The 24207-nt window shown below is 37.9% G+C and overlaps 1 protein-coding gene across 1 annotated transcript in view; it reads left to right on the top strand.

Moving 5' to 3' along the window:
* CTNNA3 (catenin alpha 3) overlaps positions 1-19811 on the top strand; it is a 1859096-nt gene extending 1839285 nt beyond the window's left edge. Inside the window, exon 18 of the mRNA XM_032138296.2 lies at positions 11640-19811. Within this exon, the coding sequence (XP_031994187.1) occupies positions 11640-11927 (288 nt within the window). The 3' untranslated portion in view covers positions 11928-19811. The remainder of the gene's footprint in view (positions 1-11639) is intronic.
* The last annotated feature ends 4396 nt before the right edge of the window (positions 19812-24207 follow it).

Below are 24207 nucleotides of genomic sequence, written 5' to 3'. Positions count from 1 at the left end.
ACAGACAAACAGAGAGCCAAATCATGAGTGAACTCCCATTCACAATTGCTTCAAAGAGAATAAAATACCTAGGAATCCAACTTACAAGGGATGTGAAGGACCTCTTCAAGGAGAACTACAAACCACTGCTCAATGAAATAAAAGAGGATACAAACAAATGGAAGAACATTCCATGCTCATGGGTTGGAAGAATCAATATTGTGAAAATGGCCATACTGCCCAAGGTCATTTATAGATTCAATGCCATCCCCATCAAGCTACCAATGACTTTCTTCACAGAATTGGAAAAAACTACTTTAAAGTTCATATGGAACCAAATAAGAGCCTGCATCGCCAAGTCAATCCTAAGCCAAAAGAACAAAGCTGGAGGCATCACGCTACCTGATTTCAAACTATACTACAAGGCTACAGTAACCAAAACAGCATGGTACTGGTACCACAACAGAGACATAGATCAATGGAACAGAACAGAGCCCTCAGAAATGATGCTGCATATCTACAACTATCTGATCTTTGACAAACCTGACAAAAACAAGAAATGGGGAAAGGATTCCCTATTTAATAAATGGTGCTGTTTCTGGATTTTCAACCATGGATAGAATTTGTCCTAAGCTTTATTCCACCAAAATCCCCAAATTTGGTGTAATATTATTTTCCAGTTCACCTTTAAACTTTTAAAAGCTATAGCTTTGGCCAGGCACTGTGGTTCATACCTGTATCCTAACACTTTGGGAGGCCAAGGCAGGCAGATCACAAGGTCAGGAGTTTGAGACCAGCCTGACCAATATGGTGAAACCCTGTCTCTACTAAAAATACAAAAATTAGCAGGGCGTGGTGGCAGGTGCCTGTAGTCCCTGCTACTAGGGAGGCTGAGGCAGGAGAATGGTGTGAACCCAGAATGTGGAGGTTGCAGTGAGCTGAGATTGCGCCACTGTACTCCAGCCTAGGTGACAGAGGGAGACTCTGTCTCCAGAAAAAAAAAGAAAAGCTATAGCTTCATTTATGTGCATGGGTATGTGTATACACAAATCTAAGATTAGCTGTTATCACATTAAATCTTAATAACCAATACTGAAATGTATTTGTATTGTAATTATGCTGAAAGGAAACTGAGTCCCAGATATGCTAATTGATTTCTCCCCAGGCTTTGTATTTAGAATGTGGCAGAGTTGGGACTCAAATACAGGTTGTTGACTATAAAACTGATGTTTTATTCTTGGGCCAATAAGACATATTTCTCAAGAAGTTAAAGTTTTTAATGAATGTCCAACAATGATAGACTGGATTAAGAAAATGTGGCACATATACACCATGGAATACTATGCAGACATAAAAAAGGATGAGTTCATGTCCTTTATAGGGACATGGATGAAGCTGGAAACCATCATTCTCAGTAAACTATCGCAAGGACAGAAAACCAAACACTGCATGTTCTCACTCATAGGTGGGAACTGAACAATGAGAACACATGGACACAGGAAGGGGAACATCACACTCCAGGGACTGTCGTGGGGTGGGGGGAGGGGGGAGGGATAGCATTAGGAGATATACCTAATGTTAAATGACAAGTTACTGGGTTCAGCATGCCAACGTGGCACATGTATACATATGTAACTAACCTGCACGTTGTGCGCATGTACCCTAAAACTGTTGGGAGTTCAAGACCAGCCTGACCAACATGGAGAAACCCTGTCTCTACTAAAAATACAAAATTAGCCAGGCGTGGTGGCACATGCCTGTAATCCCAGCTACTTGGGAGGCTGAGGCAGCAGAATCGCTTGAACTCGGGAGGCAGAGGTTGCAGTGAGCCAAGATTGAACCATTGCACTCCAGCCTGGGCAACAAGGGTGAAACTCCATCTCAAAAAAAAAAAAAAAAATTGAAACACTCATATATTGTTGCTAGAAATATAAATTTGCAGAAGCACTTTGGAAATCTCTGGAATTATCCAATAAAACTGAATATATGCATTTTCATAACTCCACAATGGCACTCTCAGGTACATACCTCATAAAATTGTATATATTTGTTCACCAAAAGACATGTACTAGAATATTCATAAGTTCCTATTTATTTTATATTTATATATTTTAAGTAGCTCCAAACTAACTAAAAGCCTATTAATAGTAGAATGGATAAACTGTGATATTTATATGTAGTTATGTATTCAAGAATGAGAATTAATTGATCTGATAAATGTGAATTGATTGAAAGAAAACAGTTATGCTGGTTACCAACTGAATAATTTCACATATATATTATATATTTAACATGTATGTAATCTATTATATATTTAGTATCTATTATATATTATATAATACATCTAGCATATGTTACATATTAATATATAAGATGTCTCATTACCCTATCACATATTTTATATATATGTGTCATTTTATATATATGTATATACATACATATATATGAAGGGGGAGCATTTATATGAAAGGAATCAGATTGCTTAAGAAGTGATAAGTGAGGAAAATAGTTTTGGGGATAATAGATAACCTTTTAATAAGTCTGGCTATGTTTTAAGATATGGTTTTATAAACATTTAAATACTACAGTGAAAAAGTCAGTAGAAAGGAATAGAATAAAGATATATTAGAAGAAGAGCCAAGTGCAGTGGCTTACGCCTGTAATCCCAGCATTTTGGGAGGCCAAGGCAGGTGGATGACCTGAGGTCAGGAGTTGGGGACTGACCTAGCCAATATGTTGAAAACCCGTCTCTACTAAAAACAGAAAAATTAGCCAGGCATGATGGCATGCACCTGTAATCCCTGCTACTTGGGGAGCTGAGGCACGAGAATCGCCTAAACTCAGGAGGCAGTTCTGTTGCAGTGAGCTGAGATCACACCACTGCACTCCAGCCTGGACAACAGAGTGAGACCCCTTCTCAAAAACAAACAAACAAAAAGATCTATTAGAAGAAAGAAATTATTAAATGTGCAAAGTCTGCAAGAAAGTAGGGAGGAAGAGAACCAGATAATTTTCATTTTAATAGAAATGAATAAGAATTAAAGACAGAGGTTGGGGGCAGTTTCATTTTTACTGTTTCGATTTTATTGTTGTTGTTTGTTTGCTTATTTCATATTTGTTGTAAGTGAAGTAATCTGCAGAACAAGTAGGAATATGAGGGGCTAGAGGTTTGATGAAAGTGGAAGTTTAGACTAGTGTTTGGGTAGAATGGATACAAGAATTAGCTAAAAACACACAGATGCATTGTCTGTTAGTTTCAGGTTGGTGGCCATTAATTTATCTAGAAACCAATTTGTTCAATGAGGGTGATGTGGTTTGGCTTTGTGTCCCTACCCAAAACTCACCTTGAATTGTAATAATCCCCATGTGTCATGGGGGGGACCCAGTGGGAGGTAATTGAATCATAGGGCAGGTTTTTCCCATGATGTTCTCATGATGGTGAATAAGTCTCACAAGATCTGATGGTTTTATAACAGGGAAGTTCCTCTGCACATGCTCTCTTGCCTGCCACCATGTAAGACATGACTTTGTTCCTTCTTGCCTTGATTGCCATGTAAGACATGATTGTGAGGCCTCCCTAGCCCTGTGAAACTGTGAGTCAATTAAACCTCTTTCCTTTATAAATTACCCAGTCTCAGGTATGTCTTTATTAGCAGCATGAGAAGAAATTAATACAAGGGGTTTCTCTAAAAATGGTAGACAGTCACCTGTGGCTCAGTGTTAGGGAAATGGATAATTCTGTTCTGCAAGACATCTGTAGTAGAGAGAGAAGTGAGCTAAGAAATATTAAATATTGCCAAATATTATCAAAATGGTAGAATGATCAAGATTGAAAGAGTTGAAAATTATAGGTATGTGAAAATATCTGTGGTCTGGAAGCTCTGCATGGGTTGTAAAACTAATGTCATTTGGCCTTTTAGCTTCATGCAGCCTAGTTGTTCCTTGCTTATGGTCATGAAAGACCTAAGTGTAGGATCAAGGATGGAGGCTGGTGCTTTGTTACTCTTAGCTCATAGATCCTGAAGCATAATCAAGATGTAGGGTTTAATATTATTACACAGCCCACTGTGGAGAGGGCAGATCTCAGTGTTCTGATTGATGGTGCTGAGAAGAGGAAGCTAAGGTTGAAACATTGGTGTTGAGAGAACCATGCCATACCTAACCCCCTCTTGCTGGCTCTACATAGGAAAGAATATACTAATTTTTCTGAATCTGTTTAATTAGGGCTGTAGTATTTTGGAAAATTGGTTCTTCAGCTAAGCATTTGCCTTAAGTCAACATGGTTGAAGGATAGCTAAATATTAGGATTATTACCAATGTGTATGTTTTTATAATAGGTCATTTTAAATAAAAGTAAAAGGCATTCTGAGTAGCCACCTGAATTGGCATTGTTTGTGATTATATCTTTTTAAGGGATATAAAATGTTTCTGGCCTAGAGTATCTCCTTTAGAAAAAAATTAGCTTTAGGAAAAAAAAGCATCTTAAAGATGCTTTTTGACAGGACAAGATTATAACTGAATAAATGTCATATTTCCATTTATGTCTGGCCCTTTCTGTAGTGTTACATTTACTTTTCTTTTAGTTATTTCATGCATTGATTTCTCCCCTTTCAACTTAAGTTGTCGTCTTTTGTTGTCACATTCTAACGGAACATTGACAAAGGACAAATCTACTGTGCCAATTATATCAGTGGCCCATTGGAATGATTCTTCATATCCAAAGAATGAACTACCTTCTCAATTTAATTAGAAGCTTGACAATTTCAATTTGGAGATGAAACACTGCTTTGCCTGGATTTAACAAACCTGCTTATCTGATTTGCCTGTGAAGCCACCCTGGCTGTTTAGCATTTTTGAATGCGTCTGAAAAGGGAGAATACTCTCAATGCCAACAATTCTTTTAAAAATCTGTTCAGAAACAAAAGAATGTATTAAGCCAGTGTTGGGATAAAATTAGCTCTTAAAAGAGACATTCAGAGTAGATCATAAAAACATTGAATAAGTTAATGCATTTTGGTTAAAGAAAATATATTTAAGCATTTACTGTGGCGTAAAACTAATACCATTAGATCGATCTTTAGGTGCAAATGGCACCTATAAGTTAAAAAGACTACAAATATCCTTAAGTCTTTTTAGAAATAGTTTATGCTGTCAGTTGTAATCTGCCATTACATATACATATGCCCTTTGACACTGCCTATGCTAACTTCATTTCCAAATAGTTCAACTGATTACTTTTGATATGGTTAGGCTTTGTGTCCCCACCCAAATCTCATCTTCAATTGTAATCCCCAAGTGTGAGGGAGCGACCTGTAATTCCCCACATATTGAGGGAGGGAGGTGACTGGATCATGGAGGCAGTTTCCCCCATGCTGTTCTTGTGATAGTGAGTTCTCACGAGATTGATGGTTTTATAAGGCAGTTTTCCCCGCTCTTGTTTGCTGTCTCTCTCCTGTTGCCATGTAAGATGTGTCTGCTTCCCCTTCTGCCATGATTGTAAGTTTCCTGAGGCCTCCCTCCCAGACATGCAGAACTGTGAGTCAATTAAACCTCTTTCCTTTATAAATAACCCAGTCTCGGGTAGTATCTTTATAGTAGTGTGTAAACGAATGAATACAACTTTAAAAATAACTACATTGAGAAGAAACTCTGGAGTCCTACGATCAAATCCTGTTATTTGTTGCAAAACCAAGCAAACAAATTGACTTAATTTTATTGGAGAATAAGAAAAAAAGTTTGGTTAATCATGACTGTGTTTATACTGACACATTTAAAAGATTTAAAGATAAATGTTACGTACTTCCATGTCCTAGAAGCTATAATGTGATTTGTTAATGGTTTTTCTTTGCCTTATTGATATGTTTATTGAGACCCAGATTTTAAAATTTAAAAATGTTTTGTTATGAAATAGTCTTAATCTAAATGTCTTTAAATGGTTTGGGGCCTATAAGGGTGACTATTTCTATTTGCTCTTCCAAAAAAATGCAACTTGGAAATTAGTATATACATTTTCAAACCACAATCCTAACAAAATGTGTTGTCAAATAAGATACTCTCATTGTTCCTGGTAGCAATATGGATTACAAAAATAAGAGCAAGCTTCTTAAAAGCAGAGTTGTTGGGTAGTCAACTTTAAAATTTTAGATACTCTGTTAATGTTAGTATAATTTATTTAACTATTTGATATCGAAAAATAATCACATATTGGAAGTAGCATATTCTTGGAAGCAGGGCTATGTAATGAGAAAAAACACAAGGTAGAACCAGACTTACTTGGTTCCAATTCCAGCCCTACTATCTAATATCTGTGTTACTTTGAGCAAGTCACCAGACCTTCCAGTTCCTTTGTTTCTTCATCTATAAAATGAAGATAATAATAGTACTTACCTCATAGGGTTGCTATGAGTTAATTCATGTCAACTGCATACTACAGCATATAATAGATATTAGCAATTATTTTAAGCTCTTCTTACACTTGGAACCAAACTCTAGATATTTGTCTTTCAAAAATTGCTTTTGTGCAGGACCAACATCCACCAGGGGTCTTTGAATTCAGGTAAACGTTAAGACTCAAGATCACAGGCTACATTTGGTACCAATTTACCAAAAAGGTTACTGGACAGAACATATATCTTTACAAGCAGCATCAGGCTTTTCTCTCAGCAGGAGTCTCAGAAGAAGCAGTTGGCATGGCAGTTCACACTGCCATGTGATTGGGAAGCTGCTTTCCCAGGTGACAGACCAGGTGCAAGAAGGTGAGATCCACACCAGTGGAAGCAAGGTTCACGTAGGCTTAGAATCCTCATGTAAGGCATATGTCTGGTAACAGTCTTGAATCCAAACTATAGGGAGTTCTTAGACTAGTGTCCTACGAGTAGAAAGCATTCTAGTGTTTTGACACAATCTCTGTGAGAAACTTCCAAAAGCAAAAGAAGGAATACGTACCATGTCTTTTTGAATATTTCTCTTAGCTATCACTAATTACAATAGGGTTTTGGCAAGGGTTAGCTAGCAGACATTCCAAATTGACATAGTTGTCAAGGATTTGTAGGTATTTAGTGTTTTTGTGAAAAGATCCAGGTGTTCTATATAAACTACTTACATGGACAAAATGTGAAACAGAAAATATATTTTATTGTTGCTAAACCCCACCTTTTTGCAGTAAATGGCTATTGATATGTTTTTAAGAGCAAGCCCTTTATCTGTAAACATTTGTAGAACTGGTCCAATTTGTACCGTTGTTAAACTGAAACCATATAATACCACAAAGCACAGAAGAGACACTATAATAAAAGTAACTAAGATTTATACAGGATAATATTTAACAGGATTCTATTTAAATTGGCATTATTAGGGTCATTTGCAAAACACATTGCATAATTAGCATGAGTTAATTGAACATAATCACTTATCCATCTAGCTACAAAAAAATGAGGCAGAACTTATTGATTTATGTTTGGGCATAGACAATATTGAGCAGCTTATTGTGACATTAATAGACTATCAGGCTCAGTTATTTTTATTTTTATTTTTTTATTTTTTTTTTATACAGGGTTTCACTCTCACCCAGGCTGGGGTGCAGTGGCACGATCTCGGCTCACTGCAACCTTTGCCTCCTGGGCTCAAGTGATCCTCCCTCCTCAGCCTCCCAAGTAGCTGGGGCAACAGGCATATGCCACCATGCCCACACCTGGCAATTTTTTTTTTTTTTTTTTTTAGTTTTGATAAAGACAGGATTTCTCCATGTTGCCCAGGCTGGTCTCAAACTCCTGAGCTCAAGTGACTCCCCTGCCTCTGCCTCCCTAAGTGCTAGAATTATAAGCATGAGCCACCACATCCAGCCCAGGTTCGGTTATTTTGAAACCATACCAGTGTTATGAGGATAAGTATAAGACGTCTGTACCGGAAGAATGACCATCTTCCTATTTATCATGGCAAATGGTAGACATCAAATTAATATAGGAAAGAGGCCTTTAATTTAGGACACAATTCTCTTTGGAAATTATTTAAAATATTGTCCTTCTTCTGGAAGGGAAGCTGTTTATATGTGACAGTATGCAAATATTTAAACATAACTGTAAGAGGTCCGAGGGACTTAGATGACATTATTATTCCTAACTGATACCTTGGTTGAGAACACTTCATCTGGATCAGAGAGGAGTGTTACCAGATGTTAGGAAAAAGAGTCTCCTCTATGGTAAACGTTTCAAGCTATATTTCTCTGGAAAAATTTTCAGTTAATAAAAGTGATTTGTAATAGTAAAAGAATTTAAGGATCTGAGTTTTATAGTCGATTGTTTTGCTCCACCAGGCCTTTAGAATAAATTAACATTCTTGTCTTGCACAGGTACATTTGGGAAGTTCAGAAAATTTTGTTCAAATAAGTTGAACACAGACCCAAAAGTAGTGCATTACAGTGTGCAAATTTGGCTTTTTTTTTTTTTTTACAAAGAGGATCCTATTGAATTTTTCCCTTAAAGGATTTTTCATGAAAGTAGACCTGGATAAGAAGACTTTTAATAATTTTTTGCAGGCATTAAATCGTGCATCATTATTCTCTACGAGTAGGCCTGAGACATTGCTTGGGCCTTGAATACAATTTTCTACCGTTAGCTAGGCTTGACTTTGCCCATTGCTTGTGTGGCCTGTGATTTAGCTGGTAGCTGGTAGCTGGATGGTAATGCACATAGTTCTTAGACCTCAGAGATCTTCATAGAGTGTTCTACAAGAGTTCCTCATGAGATAACTGTATTCTTTCAGTAGTTGTCCTAATCCGTCTGCAAAACTAGAGGGATAATTTGTCCGATGGTTTTTCTGAGTTGAGTGGAGAAGTTTTTACTATAAACATTTAGGATTTTAAAAATCAAAGGATTTGGGAGAGGCCAGAATAAAAGATCACAATAGCACAGGCAGGGATTTGTTGATTCAGTGAGGAAAGAAGACAAGCCAGTTTTCACACTTTGAGGCATGAATGGAATTTCAACATCCTCCCCACACTGCTGGTTGATAGATGATACCAACATGAAAAAAAATCAAAAGGAGTTGAAATAAATATAAAGTGTATAAGATAAGATTACAGAGTTAAAAGGAAGAAAGGATAATGCAAGTCTTAGGTAAGACCAAAGTTATTGGTGAAATCCTGAATGACAGGAGGTCCTTGGGACCTGTTCCATGAATGATTTTGTGATGGTGCAGAACCCTTGGGACAAACCCAATATTTTCATGTTTGAGTGACGGCATTACCAAGGATTCTCAACAGTACTCCTATTATCTCCCCATTTAGAAAAACTGACTTATTTGGCTGGGCGCGGTGGCTCACGCTTGTAATCCCAGCACTTTGGGAAGCCGAGGCAGGCGGATCACGAGGTCAGGAGATCGAGACCATGGTGAAACCCCGTCTCTACTAAAAATACAAAAAATTAGCCGGGCGTGGTGGCGGGCGCCTGTAGTCCCAGCTACTCGGAGAGGCTGAGGCAGGAGAATGGCGAGAACCCGGGAAGCGGAGCTTGCAGTGAGCCGAGATTGCGCCACTTCACTCCAGCCTGGGTGACAGAGCGAGACTCCGTCTCAAAAAAAAAAAAAAAAAAAGAAAAACTGACTTATTTCTGTGGTGGGATTGGAAACCCATTATAATAATTAACCCATCAACATAATTAACAAAACCTCTTGGAGTCCAGGAGGTTTTGTTAATTATTAAAAGACAGATTTTAACTTGCAATCTGTCTGTGGAGTAATTTAATAATTTAATAACAAAGTGCTATTCTATTCAAAGACTAGTTTTTTTTTTTAAGTTGTATACAGATTCAGAAGCTCCAAATGTCCTCCAAAGTACATTTGAGTGCTTCATGAAATCCTTTTTCATGTTTGTAAAACATTTGTCATTCCTGCCACATGCACAGATTTTACATTTCTGGCTTCAAAAAGTAAAAAGACTTAAAGATATGTAGTTGCCAAGTATTATTGCCTTTCACATTACATATTTTTTGCTGTTACCTTTTCAAGGATTTCAGGCTTGGCATATAATAGAGCTAATTAAATTGTTTTCCCAGGAAGCAGCCAGCTAGATCACTGCCCCAGGCACATAACCTCAGCTTACTCCTTTCCTCTGCTCATTTATTCGGTATGTGAGAAGAGACTCCTCGAACAGCAAAGGTAGACGACTCAGGCCAGGCAGCTGCTGATAAATTTTAGTAACTACAGAGCCAGTGCTTCAGTCTCAATCTTGACAGCACACATCACAGAGGGGTGAGAGTGGAGGCACATCTTCCTGTATGAGTTGGCGGTGGATGACAATCTGCCAAACCAAAATAATGGAAGAGACATTGGTTGTATAAAAAAGAATCAACTGGTTGGGCGCGGTGGCTCATGTCTGTTATCCCGGCACTTCAGGAGGCTGAGGTGGGTGGATCACCTGAAGTCAGGAGTTCGAGACCAGCCTGGCCAACAAGATGAAACCCTATCTCTACTAAAAATACAAAAATTAGCCGGGTGTGGTGGCGGGTGCCTGTAATCCCAGCTACTCAGGAGGCTGAAGTAGGAGAATTGCTGGAGTCCAGGAGGCAGAGGTTGCAGTGAGCCAAGAGCATGCCATTGCACTCCAGCCTGGGCGCCAACAGAGAGACTCTCTCTCTCAAAAAAAAAAAAAAAAAAAAAAATCAACTTAGCTTAGTTCTAAGGTATTTTGTAAGATTCTAGGAATACCATTTCATTTTTCCTTGAGATTGCTTGTGTACCCAAACCAGAAAATATAACAAAAATAGAATCATGTGAAAAAATGTTTTTTTCTTAATTTCATTAATGCATCTTTACCATTAAGCAATTTTGTCAGTCTTCATAGCAAAAAAGGAAATAATATTTAATAAAAATCAACTATTTGGCAGTTACTCTACTAGTTTATTTACACGTATTACTTTTCCTTTAATAGGCATGCTTTTTTTTTCTTTTTAATAGTGAAAAAAACTAGGGCAAAAATGGTTAAATTATTTTTCCAAGTTACCAAATGGCAGACCTGAAATTTAAACTCAATTTCATTTGATTATAGATCCCCAATTTTATTTTAAAATACTGCACGATAAAATAAGAGTTCTGTGTTAAGAAAAAGAGACCCTTTTAGGTGCAATTATTTGGGAAATAAGAAAGAGAGTAGTATATATGTATGTCTGTACCTACATACATGTATGTTATTTATCTTAAACTATTCCCTGAGAAGAATTTTCAATTTTTGTTCATATAAAATTATTTATAGATTTTATTGCAGATAATCCTGTCTTACAGAAAGAGCTCAGGATTATCTCTTGGAAATAAAAAGATCCATTACAAAGAAAAGAGTGACCATATGGCCTTGTGATATTATGTGGATTGGGGCCCTGAAGAATTTATATGATGTCACTGAAAGCCAAGAGGAAGAAATTAATTTCTCTATAATATCACCTTAGAAGATAGATTGTGGATCAATTGATGCATCAGATAAATAGACAAGTGAACAAAAATGGATGTATTGATTGAGGTAGATAATTATATATAGTTAGATAAAATGATTAACTCATTACTTTCTGAAGTAAAAGCAAAGTGGTATTCTTTAGCTTCTATAACATTAAATCTCTTTAAATTCTTAATTGCATTCTGGAATAACAGCTCTTTTTTCTTTTTTTTCCCTACAGTTGGATAGTGTCACCTCCCTGATCCAAGCAGCCAAAAATTTAATGAATGCTGTAGTGCAAACAGTGAAAATGTCTTACATTGCCTCAACCAAGATCATCCGAATCCAGAGTCCTGCTGGGCCCCGGCACCCAGTTGTGATGTGGAGAATGAAGGCTCCTGCAAAAAAACCCTTGATTAAAAGAGAGAAGCCAGAGGAAACGTGTGCAGCTGTCAGACGAGGCTCAGCAAAGAAAAGAATCCATCCATTGCAAGTCATGAGTGAATTTAGAGGAAGACAAATCTACTGAAACCACTATTCTAAATATAGTGCCTATATGACAAAATCCTGGCTAACCACACTGCTTTATTTTACACTTAAGAAGGTCTATAATTTCACTACGTTTTGGTGTTTAACTCACAAATAACATAAAATATTGGGTGCTAAATCAACATAAGCAATATATATTTGGGATCACGTCATTGTCATTTCTGTATGGTCAGCACCTAATAGTTAATGAATATTTGCTTGTTGAATGAATGAAATTATCATGTGTCATTCAGCCTTTCCCATCATAGAGATTATCTACTATTCATTACCAAATAAACAGAGGAGATGCAAGAGAGTCCTGTTTATCTGTAATGCTTCATGTACACTTATCATCCTTATCTTGAATTAAAACACTAACAAGAGCTCCTAACTTGGTTTTTTAATAGAAACAAAAGACTTTAATAAAATATTTTCCCATTTAATCTCCATGCTTTCTTTATCTGATCTAATCTGGCACCTAACCTGGCAGAAATGTATGATTCCTGCCATAGCAAAAAAACCACCTTTTAATCTTTAGATAGCTGTACTCATTGTCAACTTATTAGGCTAATATCCATTATAAACTAATCAAATTTGAATAGTCAGGCTACTTGCTGGATTTTGAAGGTCAACCTTGGTTATTAATGAAATGCTTTCTTAACATTGTAAAGGCTACCATGAGTACTGATGCCACATATGCACATTTTGGGTTTCCAATGTGTTAGAGAGTTCTGTACTTTTGAGTGTTAGGCCTATCTGAATACATATGTGAAAGAAGAGTTATCACCCAATGGGAAAATGAGACACCAAACTATATCCCAAAGTGAGTTATGTTAATAATAACAGAAGTGTAAGTTCTGTATGACCCTATTTTTACAAACATAAAAATACATTTTTATCAGCTTGCAATTGTAATTAAAAGGAAAATGCCAGTTTGAAAAACCATTTGGTATTGAGTAAAATATAACTACATGAATTGTACCATTGAACTATGAAGCAGTTAATGGCAATGAAGCTGGAGTGATTTTAATAACATTCTTTTAAATAAAAGTCACTGGGGTTGTTTTATAACTCCAGTCACTGTGTTCATTCCTAGTTGAGTTCATAATGGACTTCAAAATAGTCTTAGAGTCTAGTGTACCTCTCTCTCTCATTCTCTCTCTCTTTTTCTCTCCCCCGATGACCTGCCTCTCTCTGTCTTTCATAAAATGTCCTTAACAGAAACTCGTTCGAGGCCATAAGTTTTGTTTTCATTTTTTTCTCATACATAGAATTCTGATTCACAGACTTTAAAAAACATTTTCTATTCTACATTATCATAATAATATTATATTGTAACTTTTTACTTGTAAAACATTGCCATTGATGAGAGTTGTCTCAACAATGATGTAACCTTAGATTGATGAGAAAAAACTTTACATATACAATACCAGTTGATATTAGGAGAACCAGTCTGGGTAAAAGGATGCATGAAACATATGAAAGCATAAAGACTGACAGTATGATATGTGTGAAATCTTAAGCATAAAGGTATGGGAAAAGAAGGATCTATTTAATAGGTTATTATTAATTATGCAGGAAATGCTAAATTTCTTGTAATGAATTATTTCAATCTTCCAAGTAGCTGGATTGCCTGAGCTCAGTGTAAACCTTCCTAGGATGTGAAGGCAATAAACTCCTCCCTGTTTTGCACCATAGACTGGCCTACAATAACTATTCTGAACAGAATGCACTGCCCAGAAGAAAAGGCAGTGAAGAAGGGAATTAGGGAATTCACATGACTCTGTTTTTCAGAATTATCTAGATGATTGAGGCAAATAGAGATTTCCTTTTATTGAAATGCTGCCATCATTTTCTGCTCTAAGTGTAGATGTTGCAAGAGTGACATCTGTGGTACATCCTTCTTCCAGATAGAAATATAAATTTATAATTTAGTGGGGAGAAGAATTTTCTTTTAATCACCAAACTACCAGCTGTATAGAAAATTTTTTTGAAATCACCAAACTACCAGCTGTGTTTCTTAGCTCCTAAAGCCACATTCACAAGAATCATAACCATCTCATTTAGAAAATCTAATGTCCACTTGACCCAACATCATCTTTCCACGTGTTGGAGTTTAGAACATGCAGTACTGGACACCAAAAGAACAGAAATAACTTGAAATTATACAATTACCGAATAACCTCCATCTCTTTGATAAAAATGACTTTTTACCCAAAGTGAGATGTGAACAAGGTCTCCTCTTTAACCCAGGCAGATTTTCAGCTTAGCTCAAAGAAAACTATAATTAAACAAAACAATAAAAATTTCAACTCAGTGAATATCCTAGGAGTTAATCTGCTGTAGTAATCAATGGTGACATAAAAACAAGATGCATAGAGCTGAAAAAGGCATCTGTCCACCTGAGTGAATTCCTGTAGTAGGCGGCATTTCAAGATTTAGTTTGATTCAAAACTGCTGATAAAACAAATGCTTATATACAAGAAAAACTAGCAGCAAGATATGAATAAATCTCTCCATTATGTAGTTAAAAACTAATCAGCATGACACATTTATATTTAGGTATTTCTTCTGCAGAGGAATGCCAGAAATTTCTTAATGAGACTGATAATTTGGTGATCCACCTATGTACCTTTTGATGTCTCATCACAGAGATTAGTGCTTCCTTTGATAATACATTTGCTTGATCCTGCTAATAAGAACTCACCTTTCTTTTTAATGAGATCTATTTGTGTTAATTTACATAGGGAAAAACATTCCTTGAGAGGGAGAAGAGGGTGTTTACCACCCACAGGAGCAGTTCATCCCTGGTTACCCACCAGTATCCCTGCCAAATGTTAGACTGGAATTAGAATGAAAATTTAAAAAAAATTATGACATAATAATCCACTAAAGGGCCTTCTAATTAGAGAAATTTGAAGATTTTTATCAAATATAAAAAGTGAGAAATAGAAATCATTCCCTTTAATTTATGACAAATTAAAATAATTGGAGTAAAATGTTTCTAAGTCAGTTTCTGAATAGTTCTTGAATGAGTCAAGAAAAAACTCAAACACTAAATTTCTAAGCTAATTTGTTCATTGTTCCTTTCTGTTTATTATTTATTATATGAGTGCAAATTACAAATGTATTAGAAAAGACAATATAGTCTTCACATTCACAAGTGTGCCTTCTGGACTTTGAAATCTTTTAACATAAGATCAATATAACATATTTGTTCCCCATAAAAATGTCTTATGTACAGGGAATAAGGGCCTCCATAGCTACACAGAGACACCCATTCTTGCAGTCTGGCATTCTTGACACCTTTAGCTTCAAAGGCAGTCAATTTTTAATTTCAAGCTAAAATTGTGAATATACAATTAAGTGCACAACTTGGGCCTTCAGACCAAATAATTAATGCTCTTCAAATTAAATAATGAGTGGCTGAAAAGCCTAATGTGTAACTACAGAGTAAGTGACTTCAACGGCTTCCTAAACCTTCACTTTGAGGGTGTTCTTCTCATTTCACCCACCTCTGGGCTAGGTATCCTCTGTTAATTGCTAACAATTTCCTACCAAAATAGTGCAGTCAGGACTGCCCATCACAGCAAATTACTCCAATTAATGCCCTTTCCTCTTCTTCTGTGAACCAAAAATATCTCTCTCCTGTCTCTCATCTCTATCTCAGGTATAAATTGACTAATAAATTTTACAGAGTTTTAGTCAAAATTATGAATTTTAATTTCCAGCAACATTATTCCTTTAGTCTTTCTATTCCCCAAAACATTCTTAAATTTTGGTATCAAATGTTCATTTCTGTCCTAGAGATTGTGGTTCCCATGACTACAGATTTCTGTATAGTGGCAGTATGAGTGGAATAAGATCTGAGACTTTTCCTGGGGATATCCACCATTCTCTTGAGAACTCATTGCAGAATAGACAGACAGACTCTTTCAGTTTCACTGTAAGTAGTTCTTTAGGTTGGCAAAGCAGGCACCAGAATCTGAATTTGAATGAAATCTGTACTTTCTTTTGTTGGCCTATTTTCTGCCAAGACAGCCTGCCTATTGTATATTTAGGAATCAAATATCCATTTTTTCTGTTTGTAAAGTCAGAAATATTTCAGTTAAAAATAACATAATTTTATATTATTTTAATAATTCTTTTTAAGTAAAGTAGGAAAATTTCTGCCACCTGAGATGTTACTGTTTTTGTTTATATGAAAATTCCCTTTCTTTCTTTATGACTCTTTTCCCATACTATTATGATATGTTCAGCGTTAGTATTTTCCATTTTACCACTAAACAAATAAGCCAGGACTAATAACAATAGCAGTTTGAGAGTTTTTATTTTGGTATTTGGTTTTAATTAGGAAAGAAAACATGGATGCTATTAAAACTAGTTGTAGTTAAAAATGTTTTGAATGAGGCTACTAACACTATCTTAGACATCTCAAAGAGAAAGCAAGAGAAGTAAAACTTTAAATACCTTTTTGGCATTTTTAACCAATTCACGTGAACAAGAACATATATTCTATTAAAGCAAAATAAAGAATAGTTCAAAACACTAGTCAACTTGCATGTGAATATCTCCCCCCTAACAGACAAGATAGAATCCATTTCTGGGCACTCTAAAAGAAAATAATGTTAATTGAGAGAACTGTCTCCAAATGGAGCTCAATCTGACCAGAATCCCATCTGCAGGCAATAGATGGGCTGTGGGGCCCACCTTAAGTTTTATTCTGAGATGAGATGCTTCATGGCTGCTGGCTGCATTATGGCATCTAGCAGTCCCCACTGGTTTGTGGGAACAAAACACATGGATTGATATTCAATATGAGTTTGGTAAGTTGGAGAAAAATGGAGACAATACAGAGTAGTCTAAAAGGACAACAAATAAGAAGGTGCCAGAGGTAGGGAAGGGTCTGAGAGGGGTAGTTGCAGGAGCATTTAGCTTTCATAGAGGAGGGGAGAGTTTTTTGGTTCTATGAAGATTAGGCAGCCCTCCTGAGGAAAATATTAAGGATAGACTGAGACACTTGTCTTGGTGGTTTGGTGAAATCGTGTCAAAGGCAAAAGGATGAACTACACATATTTTGAGCATGATTTAGTAATATTGTTTGTAAGTTGAGAAACAGAAACTCAGCCATTCTCCTGACTGATGATAGGTGAAATTCTTCCCAATATTAGAGCCAATCTGGGTAACCATACATTCATATATTTAACAGCTATTTGTTAAACAACTATGATGTTCCAGGCACTGCTCTAGGTTCTTAGGATACACCATATAACAAAACAAATAGTGATCCTTGCCCTCACGTGCCAGCTCTGTGTTAAATGCTAACTATTATCTTATTCAATCTTCCAAATAACCCTATAGGATATATATCATCCCATAGACAAGGAAGCTGAGGGTTAAACAGGACAAGAATCTTGCTCAAAGTCTCACTGGCTTTAAAATATTAATATATATTTTACACCATTCAAGACAGATATATAATTAGCTGAATATTCTCACCTCTATTAACCGAATGTAGAGTGTTAGGTACAAGGGAAGTAAGTTATTTACGTGATCTGAAATAAGAGGACAACCTTTGCCAAATTACTTTTATTACCATGGAGAAGAAAGCTTCCATGAAAATGACTGTTTCAGCCCATCTTCAGTATTGGTTGGTTAATACCATTTGTTGACACCACTCTTTTCCTCTTTTACTGCTAACGTGTGACTGTGTTTAAAATTATAGATTGCAGCAGAGTGTTGGCCAAGGATTATTGTAGTAGGATAAAGTTTCCCTGTATTTGAAATTTACCCAAACTGTAGCAAATACATCTTTCCTTCTTTATGGAGGTCACACGTGTGCATAGTATGTGCCTGAATACAGGTAAACTTCATCTTTTAAAATTACGTGGCCTTTTTTAGAGTCGACTGAAGGCTAGACTCTTCTTGCCCATGTTGCTGGATAGGCTTTCAAGTCTCAGGCCTTGGAGAGTTAAATGACTTTCTGATATTCCTTATGGTGGAGCCACATAAGAAATACACACATTCCTAGTTTGAGCAATGGAATGTGTACATTGGGGATCTTCACTTTTATGTATCTGGTAGTCATGATGGTGCCTATTCCCAACTGTAGGAAAGGAAAGCCCTCAAGAAGAAAATTCTCTTTCAAAAAGGCTCAGATTTCTAACAATTATGTCTAAATGTGTCTTCCATTAAGAACATCTACAAAAGCTACTTAATATTAGCAGAGTAGTTCCTGTGTTTTCATTTCAAATGAAATATTTCCAGTTCTAAAGTTTATTTCCTTGGCATTTTCAAGAAGGATGGTTATTTTTAGTACTGGTTATTTGGTGTTGGAGGTCTGTGACACTTCTTTAAACATTTAAAGCCCCCTTTGAATAGTTGTATCAATAGTTCAAAAGCCTGTAGATATCTTGTTTTTCTATTCTAACAGCCCAGCTTCTGCAGACTCAGGCCAACTTTAGGTATGTCACATCAGTTTCCCATCTCTGTAAACTACCTGAACCTCTCTGTGGTATTCACTGAGAGTTGAGCTTCTACTAAGGGATTTCTTTGACCTGGGCTTTTAACACCAGATTTGTAGTGGAGTGTTTATTAATAAAGCAAAGGAGTAAGTCAGAGATGCTAACCCTGCTCTCGGTTAAACAGAACTTTCCTCCTTCCTGAATATTTAAACATAAAATTAATTTTAAACTACTATAAAAATCACGTACCATTGCTTGCCAAATCTTATACCATTATAATGCTGTATTTTTACATGTTACTACACATTGTGTCCACAGGGATATAAATATGGGAATTTCAGCAACTGTCTTGCAGGGTTAAGATGTGCTATTTGTTGATTTTGCAAATTTTTCTCATGTGGTGCAGTCATTCCAAAGAAAATTACCTTAGACCTAAATGATAGCATAATAGTTTCTCCTCCATATCCATGACTAACAAGTCCCTGAAAACAGAAGTAGACATATGTTATGCCCAATTTAGTACCTAATAATTGAGGCTTAAAACAAATTTTTCTTGGGCAAGTTGGGTGATTAAATATGAATTAAAACTTCCAGAGAAAGATTTCCAGATGCTCCTGTTTTCCATTTTGATTATGGCTTTAGTTTCATAGCAACTTGGGGAAAAAAAATCATTTACTTTATGTGCTATTACAAGCAACAACTTTGACAGCTTAAATGTAGTGACCTCTCTGAAGGTAATATGCACATTATAATTTAGGATGAAAGCAGATTTAAACTAAGACTTTCTCAGATGAAATAAAAGTAACCAATTCATAATAGCCATGTTTATTGCAGCAATATCTTGGAAACTTAACTTCAGTGGCGTTTGAGGTGCTTCTGACCATCTTGCTTGTTCATTTCACCCTGCTCTGCAGAGACAGAATATGGTTGAATGAACTGCCCATTATATTAATGACCAGTTCAAAGCAGTTTTGTGCTTTGGCTATAGATAAAATTTGGCAAAAACACTGTAAGCCTTTCTGGTCTGTATTTATCCTTAAAGTATTTTTGCCAATCAATAAAAATGAAATATTTATCCAGAAATAGAAAAAGCTCTTTCCTATGACATTGACATAGAAGCCCAAATACTCCTTGTTTGAGACCCTGCATGTCTTTTGTGTTTAACTGAACCAATGATTTTTTTTTAATTGTGGTCTTAATTGCATTATTTCACATATGTAACACTGGGTTTGTTTTGGTTATAAAGTATTATTTTACTTTATTCTAATTTCAACTCATGTCACTCTGTAGCGCATTAAGCATTTGTTCAACTGAAAATAAAAACGTGGTAAAGCAATAAAAATGAAAAGATTGGCTATGCATTTTATGTTGATATTTGGTGGTGAATTTCTTGGGTGGGATGAAAAAAATGGGGATTAATAAATTGCTGAGTAGTCCAACCATGTGTTTCTAAGTGTCACCTTCACTCTCATTCTCTTTCAGTTTTATATATTATAATTCAGGAAGGCACTTTTCCAAACTACCGCATGCACGCAAGTAACCTGAAGCATATCTGATAGAATTAAATTCGTAGTCTAAATGAGCATTTTTGGTCTAATACAGGCACCAGTCTTGGGCATTAGACATGCCTTTAATAGTTCTATCTGTGTAGCTCAAGAGTTGCTCTTTAGCTTAGGACTTAATGAAAATGATCAATAACTTTTCTGAGAATGTCTGAACACATACTCCTTAGTGGTCATGGAATACCATTGGTTCTACGAATGCTCTTGTATCTAAAAATTGGTGGGATTTTAACATCCATCTTGGCCTCCTCATTTTTAGGCTGATGATAATCCTTTCTCAGTGTGAATCCCATGGGGTTAGCCTCTGGATCCTCTTCCAGGGGTCACACAGGCTGTTGCTATCTACTCTAGAACATCAATAACAACATTTTCTCCCTTCAGGGCCCTTACTACTTCAGGACACCTACTGCTAAGTCTCAGTCTGCAAGTTCCCAAAATGCAGTCTCTAAGTATTGTCTTTGTCACTTGATTCTTCTGAAAGACCATGTTTCCCCTGATTCAGTTCTGCCAGACACCATCTGACTCTGTTAATGGAAATGCCAGTGTGGTGTTGCGTTTCTGCTTCTGTCTTGGGCCCCCAGGAGCCCATGATTGCTCTGGCAGCAGTATTCTATCTGCCTTAATCAGTTTGTCATGCTTGCTCTGGGGGTGGAAGTGGAACTAAAAGCACTCTTGGCAAGAAGCGTCTGTTCCTGCCTGAAGGCTGAGCTGATGCCCTGACATTTCCTGGGCAGGACCATTAAACATTCCATCCAGGAGCAGTAACTCAAAGATGTAACTTCCAGTCACTGTATGTCCATCCTATGGCCTCTGGGGAAAAAGTTGCTGTCCCTGGTCAAGTAACCCTGACTTCCTACTTTGTCTGAATTTCCTAGTTTTAGAAAGGAGAAGTTCCCTTGGTGTATAGTCCAGAAAAGGGAGTTCTCAGGAAGACAAAAGGAGTGTCAAACCCAAGGGAGCTGACAGAGGAGGGGTTTAGGTACAGTGGATCACACACAGGTTTTACAACACTGTCCTTTGTCCCTGAGGCTCAGGGAGGTAGCCTGGAGGCAGGGATCTGCTACACTGAGCTTCACAAAGAGGTGAAATGCTCTCCTTCCTGCCACATTCTTGCCTTTTCACTGTCCCTTTAGTTGTTGATAGTGACAGGATGTTAGGTGTGCAGATAAAATCTGCATTGTTTCCCTTCTAACATCAGAAAAGACAGTTTTCTAGCAGTGGGTGGAGTACTATTCAGATTAAACAGAAAGGACAAAAAGTGGGCTGTCCTGAATGCAGACCTGAACACCTCCCTTGGGAGTCTGTCATCTGCAGGTATTGATTTGGAGAAGGTAGGGGCAGAGAACTAACTATGCTTTTGTTCTGTTTAGGAGGAAGCCTGCATGGTGATGCTGGGGATCCACAGCCGGATCCTGGAATGGCTCCTTCTTTCCAATAAGTGCTCGTAGCATCTCCCACCCACTAGGTTAATCAATTATGACACAGTCACTCTGAAGCTGGGTTTGGAAGACCCTAATGCTGTACCAGGTCCCAATGCCAGAGAAATGTTTGAGCCCCTTAACTCCATTATATTCTGAAATCCTGGGACACTTAAATCATGTATACTTTTGTATCTCCAACAACTGGCACAGTGAATGGCACGGCACATGGGAGGAACCCAACTGATATTTTTGAAAGGAACGAACAAAACCATGAATTAGTTTATTTCAAATGAATGAATGCAGAACCCTACTGCTCTGCAGTAGCCTGGGCCATCTGCTGAACTGTGCAAACCAAAATTCTGAGAGCTTTGGTAATTTCCATGTTTACAGAAACAAAACCAGTGTCAGGGAAAGAATTTGAAAACTCCTGATTCCTCCTGCCACTCTTTCTAAACACTGCCACTGCCTTAGGTAAATGAAAGTTACTGATAAGGAAAAGCCACTGGGTGTTTCTCACTCATTTGTTTATTCAACAGCCAAAAATATTTCTTGAGGGACTGTTATATGCGAAAAGGTTATGGATGATAGAAAGAAGCGTGAATGTTTTGGAATCAAGATGTGGGCTCCTCAGGTTAATTAAAGTAATTAGCAGCACTAGGGAAATAAAAACGCTGCTCATGGGAATCTTACCATGGTGGAGAAAAGCAAAGCAAGTTTCTAGGGGGGAAATTGTTGAAGTTCTAATAGCGGGGTGGTTATGGCTTAGCAGTTTACAGAACGATAACGTTCCATGAGGAGGGTATGTGTCAAGGCACAGAAATAAGAATGAATTTGTCACATGCAGGGTCAACTGGCCAGCATGGAGGGCACTGAACGGTACTGATATTGTAAGAGTTCAGAAAGGCAAAAGTGGGGTAGATCACAGAGGATTCAGTGTCAGGCTGAAGTGTTAAGGCTTTAATTTGTAGATAAGGACAACATCAAAGTCTTCTAGCAAGCAAGTTCTCAAATACAAACAAAGCTATAAGATGACTAATTAGGTAGTAAAATGACTCCTTTATTCTTTATTACAAAGTGTTTTAGGGAAAAATAGAAGAGGGAGAAGAATAAGTAAAAAGAGAAGATGCAGGAAATTTATAATCCTATTTCTTTTCTTCATTGATTATGAAAGTGAATATATCAAGTAGCTCATAGATACTTGTTAGAGAGTTGATCCAGGATGGGCCTTTATTAGAGCAGGCAAGAAGATGAGATGTGAGATCTTCTGATCCTAAGTTGAAGATCAGGTGCTTTTCCCACAGAGACTCTCAGGGGAGGACTGCATAATGGTTAGAAGTGAGGACTCAGACTGTGACAACCCAAGTTTGAATTAGTTCATGTCTCTGTGCCGGTGTTCCCTAATCTATAAAATGGTTATGTACCTCTAATATGTGTAAGATAATTAAATAAATTACTGTATTTAAAAGCACTTAAAAGGGCCAGGCGCAGTGGCTCACACCTTTAATACCAGCACTTTGGGAGGCCGAGGCAGGCAGATCACGTGAAGTCAGGAGTTCAAGACCATCTGGCCAACATGGTGAAACTCTGTCTCTAATAAAAGTACAAAATTAGCCAGGTGAGGTGGTGGGCACCTGTAATCCCAGCTACTAGGGAGGCTGAGGCAGGAGAATCACTTGAGCCCGGTGTTAGGTAACTAGAGCACCCTAATGGCGCTGGTTCCGGGTTCTTCTTCCTCAATGCAAGCCCGCCAAAGGAAAAACCATCAGAGAGAGCTGTTTTTCCCGCCTCGCTCTAAGCCCCACCCCAACCAATCACAAACATCCACGCAGCCCTCCTGGGCATAAAAGAAGCAAAACCCCCCACCTCTCTCTCCCTCTCTCTCTCTCTCCTGCCCTGCCTAGCCTGCTGCCTCCAATAAAGATCTCTTGGCTGAGCCGGTATGCCGTGGTCTTAAGTCTGAGAGTCACTCTTTCATTGGTGCCGTGACTCGGATTGGGACTCCCCGCCTCCGGCGGGACCCCAGTCCCCCTCAGACTTAGACCAGGCCCCGGCCAGCCTTCGCCCAATTTCCCGTCTGCCGAACAGTGCATCCACCACTGGCTCCTGTTTGGTAAGTCCCCTTCCGTAGTCTGCCGCCTAGTCCTATACTGTGGCGACAGACTCCTGCTTCCCCTCCTCGACCCGCAGGGAACGGAGTTTTCTCCCTCTCCTCCTCGCCCCTCCAGCCTGAGCCTCCGCCCCAAGCCTCCGCCCCGCGCCATACTGTTGGCTACATACAAAAACCTTGGTACCAAGTGGCTCACGGTCCCTCGGCCATGCTGTTGGCCCTTCAGTCCCTTCGCCTTGGTGACGACCAACCGAAGGCCCTGAACCTGATTACAGTGTTCGGCTAACTGGGGATGCCCTCTTAGCCTTCACTGCCTCTCCGTCCATGGGAGGCTCCGCATCCCTGCTGGCCGACTCCCCCCCTAAAATGCCTTCTAGACAATCTGGCTACCCTAGGCCTTGCCGCTGACCTCAAATCTAAATGCTTAATCAAATTCTGCACACAAGATTGGCCGACCTACCCCTTAGACAACCAAAATGAATGGCCCCTTATGGGACCCTAGACCCTGAAATTCCCCAGGGCCCTTACAATGATTGTGCGCACGGGAGATTGGGCAGAGATCCCCCATGTTCCTAACTTCTCCTATTAGACGATAAGCCTCACCTCTTTCTGTCCCTGTTAACCCTAACCACAACAAGTGTCATGGCTGGCCTCCACTCCAAAAGCCTTTCCCAACCCCCTCCCCTTCCTACTTCCGATTTTTTTTTTTTTTTTTTTTTTTTTTTTT

Source organism: Hylobates moloch, unplaced genomic scaffold (genome assembly GCF_009828535.3).
Source record: "Hylobates moloch isolate HMO894 unplaced genomic scaffold, HMol_V3 SCAFFOLD_3, whole genome shotgun sequence".
NCBI classification, from domain to species: domain Eukaryota; kingdom Metazoa; phylum Chordata; class Mammalia; order Primates; family Hylobatidae; genus Hylobates; species Hylobates moloch.
Note: the sequence above shows the minus strand (reverse complement) of the source record. Positions and strands in the feature narration are given on the sequence as shown.